General features: G+C 31.1%; 2 protein-coding genes across 2 annotated transcripts in view; both read left to right on the forward strand.

The window, feature by feature from the left end:
• Window positions 1–5,558, forward strand: part of LOC107059060 (receptor-like protein 12) — a 20,056-nt gene extending 14,498 nt beyond the window's left edge. Inside the window, exon 3 of the mRNA XM_015305459.1 lies at window positions 4,378–5,558. Coding sequence (XP_015160945.1) covers window positions 4,378–5,558 — 1,181 coding nt within the window. The remainder of the gene's footprint in view (window positions 1–4,377) is intronic.
• Window positions 5,559–5,691: 133 nt separating this feature from the next.
• LOC107059061 (receptor-like protein 12) lies at window positions 5,692–7,714 on the forward strand. The gene has a single exon (XM_015305460.1). The coding sequence runs from the start codon at window positions 5,692–5,694 to the stop codon at window positions 7,645–7,647; it is 1,956 nt and encodes a 651-aa protein (XP_015160946.1). The 3' UTR covers window positions 7,648–7,714.
• Window positions 7,715–7,779: the final 65 nt, after the last annotated feature.

The raw sequence follows: 7,779 nt of genomic DNA on the forward strand, positions 1-7,779 counted from the left end.
TCTTTGCATTTAATAATTATAATAACCATAACTTTATATGAAACGTTGGTGGTTCAATTATTTAATTGTTACGTTAACCAATGGCCAACTTCTCATTGCTACAGTAAGTACAAAGAAGTTGAAAAGTTGAATTGAATATTAATTAGTAAATTAATTCATTAGTAAATAAATGAAAGGAAATTTCAAAGGTCTAGGAAAAAATATTATATAAAGGCTAAACGAGTTCACTAATTTCCCATCTGCTCTTTGTAACTTTTGAGATTGAATGCAAATCATTTTAACTTCGATTTCATTTTTTCCCTTTTCTTTTTATATCCTTTGATAGTTTGCATATATAAAAGAAGAGATGGGAGTATGTAAGATTGTTTTTTATGCCTTCTAATAGTTTGCATAAAAGAAGAGATGAGAAGTATGTAAGATTATTGATGCCAAATTAGAGTAGCTGTCATATTCAATTTTTACTACTCTTGAATTATCAGCTATAATATAATCTTCCGAGAAATTATGATCAAAATCACCATCTCTCCTCCCTTTCAACTATCAGTATTACACCGTTTATACTAGTTTTGTAAAAAATTTAAAACATACTATTTTGGTGAATTGATTTAAACAATGGCTTATTTTGGTCAAAATTTTGATTTCTCCGGAAGGTTGATCATAGTTGACATAAATGAATTCATTGTTATAGTATAATCTGATTACAATTCTTTAAGATACAAAGATATTATACTCTCTACAAATAAGTTATTTCATGATATAAAGAAATGGTGTTATTTGAATGCGTTGATTGATGCTCCTCTTCACGTTGATTACTGGCTATAACCTTTTATCATCATTGCAATATTCAACTTTAACTTGAATTATTACTTGAAAAGAACTCATTAATCTTTTTTGTGTATGCATGGCATATTTGGTTAATTAGAATTACAATACTTTGATTTCACATGTATTGGAATTTCATTTGTTTCCATGCACAATTGTTAAGCTTATAACAATTAGCTTTAAATTTTTAATTAGCATATATTATTTGCGTTTTGTAAATTTTAACGAGAATTGTTTTAAATATCATATCTAAGTTTTTTGTTTAAATATTTCAGATTCATTGTTTTGCTATTTGGTGTGAGCATCACAATTCATTATTCAATTATTATGTCATGAAATTTATTACTTAATGTTATTAGGTGCAAATATTTTGCTTATAAAGAAGTATTAGTATTAAATATTTGCACCTAATAACATTAAGTAATAAATTTCATGACATAATAATTGAATAATGAATTGTGATGCTCACACCAAATAGCAAAACAATGAATCTGAAATATTTAAACAAAAAACTTAGATATGATATTTAAAAAATCATTTAGTGCTCAACGAAGAAGTCATTCAAATTGGATGAGTGTTACATTCATCAATTTTAGTTTGTACTTTTTTTTGTTATTGATTACACTATGGTTTTAATATAACTTATATCGTGTATACTACTTGCTTGAGACACACGTGCAACGTACGTGTTCAGAAACTAGTATATCTATAAAAGCAAACGACAGAAAACTGTGATCCTTCAATACAATAAGTTGATTACTCAGTTTTCTTTGCTTATGCATCATTTTTTAATTTGATCACTACACCTTTATCCTGAGTTGAGGGTCTACGAAAACAGCCTCTCACTACACCTCTTCATATTTGAACGGTATCATATAGATGAAATTTCCCTCATTAACTTAATGTGAAAAGTCTTTTGAAAAACAACTAATCGGAAATTATTTCTCATAAAATTTCTCTACAGGTGTAGTGATCTTCACCAAGTTATTCAAAACATATAGGAAATTAAGACGAGTTAATACATCAGATGGTCACTCAACTATGCACTATTTTCTCAGAAAGTCACTCAACTTTGGTTTTAAACTTAAAAGTCACTCAACTATGAGTTTTTTTCTCAGAAAGTCACTCAAAAATACATGTTTAGTAGCGATTAAGCTATAGCCGTTAATTAATTACCTCTAAAGATCATTTTTGATGTAGTGTAGATCACTACATCTTTATCTTGAGTCGAGGGTGCACTACTAGAAAACTGTAAATTACCTGGGAATTTCATTTGGGGATTATTTTTGCAGAAATTTTCTATGAATTTTCATGCGGAAATATGAAATTCCTAAATCTAGACTTCTCTACATGCGAAAAATAATTTCCCAGAAAAATTGGTAGGTAACTTTTGCGCCATTTTTACAAAATTATTACCTGGAGAATTATTTGGGAAAAATAATTTCCAAGTAGCATTTTCATAGGTAAATTTGCAAGTATTAAAAAATTAATTTTTTAGTATGTTTGCAAGAAAATTCCTAGAAAAACCTATTTGCAGATTTAGCTAAAAATAATTACTTGAAAATTTATTTGCAAATAATTTTATACGTGTTATTACCTGGGGATTGATGTTCTACAAATTTTGTTGGGAATTTATTTCTTGAGGATTTACTTGGGAATTTTTCTTACTTGGAGAATTACTTGGGGATTTTATTGTTGCGAATTTGGTTGAAGATTTGTATAGGAATGCATACTTGAATTTTTTTAAATACAATTTAATTGGAAGTATTTTCTTGGAATCTAAGGATTTTTTTATTTGGAGTCTTCAAGAAATATTTCTTTAAAATATATTTAACAAAATCTAAAACTATAATAATATAAAAATAACAATGACATTAGAAAGAATTTTATTGTTAAATATATACTCTACTTTTAGATTAAATAAATTATTATACAATAATATTAATCTAACACTATATTGGAACATTACCACAAATGTCATGAACAATATTTTTAACTTATATATAGTTACAATATTTAGTCCTAAAAACCAATGATGCGATTTTATTTTTTTGAAAGATACAAAGCATTAAAATTATATGGCTAGTTATTTATCCTTAGAAAAATAACTATCATAAATATATTTATTTTTTATTAGATATTACTTTATATTAAATTTCGTATTTTTGAATAAGTCAATCACTGTTTAAGTAGAGTAAAATTAAATTATATACATTATTAATGTGAATTTTAATCAACCCCTAGTTGATAGAATTATATTAAATGAAAAATACATAATTTTTAACTATATATCAAATTTATATATAATTTTTTCTTACAAGCATTAAATATGATATAATTTCTCTATAGTAAGTTGTTAAATGTTATTTATTTGCAAATATTTATTATTAAGTATGTTAAAATATAATTATTAAAAAAGGTAAATTAAAATTATAAAACCACAAATACCTAATAAGATGTACTATCAATTATTGGTTATAACTTTCTTGCACTTTAATTTAACTTATAGATTTATTTATATTTTCAATTATTTATTTATACGAACTTTGTATGTATAATATAAATTTTGTCTACATTTAATATGCTTAGCTATGGATATTATCTCATAGAAAGTGTAAGCATAAAATTTTCATGATATGTTGGGTGGTGGTGATTTATTTTAAATATATAGTTTCACTTTTTAAGAGTTAAATCAAATAAACTTTAGCCAAGAAATAGTGTTTAGTTAACTTTTTGTTTTATTTAATATGGAGGTCGTTGTAATAATTAAGAAATAAAATAGTGTTTAGATAATTATAGCATTCTTTCTTACATGACTACTTATTTTATTGACTTATTTATATATTGACGATCATCATGAACCCATATTATTATTTTTACCTTTTTATTCCTATTACTATTTTTATTTATTCATTATTGAAATATTCTAAAGCCTACCAAACGGTAAAACCTTTTGCATTATGCAAAATAAATTGTTGGGTGTTAAAAAAAGATCAAATTGTTTTTGGTGTATTCTTTGAATTACAAGCACTGCAACAAACAACTACAACAAAAAACAACTTTTAGCGGCAATAAATATACACATTATTAAAGAGTGTTAAAGATTTTGCCGGTATTTTAATATTATTATATCAACTTCTGAAATTCAGCACAATTATTTCAATATCATTGTATAATCTTATTAATGTTTTGAGTAAGATTTGATTATTCTAACTTTATATTATATTTTTTCATTGAAAAATTTTGTTGTTTGTATTCTTACTTTAAAGGTCTGCGTACATCCTACCTTCTTGAAACTTTACTCGTAGGATTACATTAATAAGTATGTTATAGGTATTCAATTTACATAGGACACTTAGAAAGTAGTATATATCTGTGTGGATAAGACTGATTGATTTGTAAGAAGAACACATCCATCCTGTTATTTGGTGAAATCAAACAAACAAAAAATGGCCGTGAGTCTGTTTTTCTTTTATTCATTTCTCTGTTTTGTGTTTTTAATAAGTGAATGCTTTTCTTCATCCTTTGATCATCATCTTTGCTCTCCCACTGAAGCTTCCTCTTTGCTTCAGTTCAAACAATCCTTTCAAATTATGTCCAAAGAGTACTTTAGTTATTGGTCTGATGGAGATTCTTTCCCGAAAACAAAGTCTTGGAATGAGAGTAGGGATTGCTGCAGTTGGGATGGAGTCACTTGTGACTTATTAAACGGTCATGTTATCGGGTTAGACCTTAGTAGTAGTCTGCTTTGTGGAAGTATTCATCCCAATAGCAGCCTCTTCCAACTTCATCATCTCCAAACACTAAACCTTTATAACAACCTCTTCAATTATTCTTCAATCCCACATAGCATTGGCCAATTGACGAATTTGAGGCATCTCAACCTTTCTCATTCTCACTTTGGTGGGAAAATCCCAACAGAAAACTCATACCTTTCTAATTTGGTTTTACTTGATCTTTCTGTGTATGGATTACAACTTGATGAGAGAACATTTGAAACAATGCTTCACAACTTCACAAATCTGGAGGTACTAGCTCTCTCTCTTGGCGACATCTCATCACTGATACCTGTAAGTATTCATCCCAATAGCAGCCTCTTCCAGCTTCATCATCTCCACACACTTAACCTTGATAACAATTACTTTTATCCTTCTTCGATCCCAAATGGCATTGGCCGATTGAGGAATTTGAGGCATCTAAAACTCTCTGGCTTTGATGGGAAAATCCCAACAGAAATCTCATACCTTTCCAATTTGGTTTCACTTGATCTTTCTTATAGTTATAAATTCTTACAACTTGATGAGATAACATTTGAAGCAATGCTTCACAACTTCACAAATCTGGAGATACTTTCTCTCTGGTATGTCAACATCTCATCTCCGATACCTGTGAATATTTCTTCTTCCTTAAGATATGTGGATCTTGCACATACTAATCTGCGAGGTGTTCTCACAGAGAGCTTTTTCCTTGTGCCAAACTTGGAAAGCCTCAAATTGAGTGGGAATGATCTTCTCAAAGGAGTTTTTCCAAAGATCCACCGGAGCAACACTCTGTTAATGGAGTTGGATATTTCATCCACAGGCATCTCCGGTGAGCTGCCTGATTCAATTGGCACCTTTAGTTCATTGAATATCTTGAACCTCGGAGGATGTCAATTCTCTGGTTCCATTCCCGATTCCATAGGCAACCTAACCCAAATTACGGAGTTGGCTTTGTCTTATAATCATTTGGGATAATACATATATTTGACCTTAAACTTGGCTTCAAATTTTAACTTTGACCTCCAACTTTCATAGTGCACAAACAAGCACTTTAACTATCCAATCTTTTAATAAATAAACACGTGATTTTTGGAGCCAAGAGCGTGAAATGCAAACGCTGCCACGTGTATTAGAAATTCCTGATGTTTTCTCTAACCTCAAAGAGCTACGTACTTTACATCTTTCTAATAACAGCTTCATCGGTTCGTTTCCCTCTTCAATTTTAAGTTTGACACATCTTGAATACTTAGGATTGACGAATAATTCCCTATCTGGCCCACTGCCTAGCAACCAAAGCATGCTTCAAAAGCTAACCGAACTGAATTTGTCATACAACTCACTGAATGGTACCATACCTTCTTGGGTGTTTAGCCTACCTTTGCTATCTTCAGTATCGCTCCAACATAACCGATTCAGAGGACTAGCCGATGAAGTGATCAAAACAAACCCAACATTAAAAGAACTGCATTTAAGCAATAATCACCTCAGTGGTTCTTTTCCTCAATCACTTGTGAATCTCACAAACCTTGAAACCCTTGGAATTTCATCAAATAACATCACCATTGATGAGGGTATGAATATCACCTTTCTTAGCCTATCATCTTTATTCTTATCATCTTGTCAACTGAAGGATTTTCCACACTTCTTGAGAAATGTAAAGACACTTCAGGTCTTGGATATTTCTAACAATAAGATTTGTGGTCAAATCCCTAACTGGTTTAGCGGCATGACGTGGGACTCATTGCAGTTCCTAAACCTTTCTCATAATTCATTAACAGGCCACCTACCACAATTTCGTTACTATAACCTACAATATCTTGATCTGAAATTTAACTTCCTTCAGGGGTCACTACCTTTATCCATTTGTAACATGAGGAAACTTATCTTATTAGATTTATCACACAACTACTTCAGTGACTCAGTTCCACATTGCTTGGGAATCATGGCTTCACTAACGGTGCTGAACTTAAGAAAGAACAACTTCACAGGTAGTCTTCCTCCATTATGTGCACAGAGCACTTCATTGAGTACCATTGTCGTAAATGGCAATCGATTTGAAGGACCTGTTCCTGTGTCGTTGCTCAAGTGTGATAGACTAGAAGTCCTTGATGTGGGGAACAATGTTATAAATGACACATTTCCAGCTTGGCTCGGAACTCTTCAAGAGCTGCAGGTCCTTATATTAAAGTCGAACAAGTTCCATGGACCTATAAGTACGTGTCAGACTAAGTTTTGCTTTCCCAAGTTGCGAATTTTTGATCTTTCTCATAATGATTTTAGTGGCTCACTTCCTGCAAAAGTTTTTGGAAACTTCAAGGCAATGATCAAATTAGATGGCGAAGATACAGGAAATATCAAGTACATGGAATCTATGTCGAATTTGCCATTTGTCAGATCGTATGAAGATTCAGTGAGTTTGGTAATCAAAGGGCAGGATATTGAGCTAGAAAGAATCAGCACAATTACGACAACCATCGATCTCTCAAACAACCATTTTGAAGGTGTCATTCCGAAAACACTAAAGGATCTCAGCTCACTTTGGCTACTCAATTTATCCCATAACAATCTCATAGGTCATATACCAATGGAATTGGGGCAATTGAATACGCTTGAAGCTTTAGATCTCTCTTGGAATCGGCTCACTGGAAAGATTCCGCAGGAATTGACAAGGATGAACTTTCTGGCAGTTTTTAACCTCTCTCAAAATCATCTCATCGGACCAATTCCTCACGGTCTACAATTCAACACATTTGAAAATGACTCTTATGGCGGCAACCTTGATTTATGTGGTCCTCCTTTATCAAAACAATGTGGAACGAGTGATTCATCACATGTTCCTCAACCATTGGAGTCTGAAGAAGATGAAGGTGAGACATATTTTTTTAGTGGATTTACGTGGGAATCAATAGTCATAGGCTATAGTTTTGGACTAGTTGTTGGAACTGTCATGTGGAGTCTCATGTTTAAATATCGTAAGCCAAAATGGTTTGTGGAATTTTTTGATGGACTCATGCCTCACAAAAGAAGAAGGCCGAAGAAGAGAGCTCAGAGACGACGGACATAATGGAAGATTGAGAGGGCCAACTTGTCTTTGTTTGATTTTGTGGACTAATTAGTGAACTGTTCTGTTTTTGTCTGTTTTTAATTTTCTATTTGTTGTTGTATATGTTAGAAACATAATTATATGTGTGTTATT

Source organism: Solanum tuberosum, unplaced genomic scaffold (genome assembly GCF_000226075.1).
Source record: "Solanum tuberosum cultivar DM 1-3 516 R44 unplaced genomic scaffold, SolTub_3.0 scf00795, whole genome shotgun sequence".
Lineage (NCBI taxonomy): Eukaryota > Viridiplantae > Streptophyta > Magnoliopsida > Solanales > Solanaceae > Solanum > Solanum tuberosum.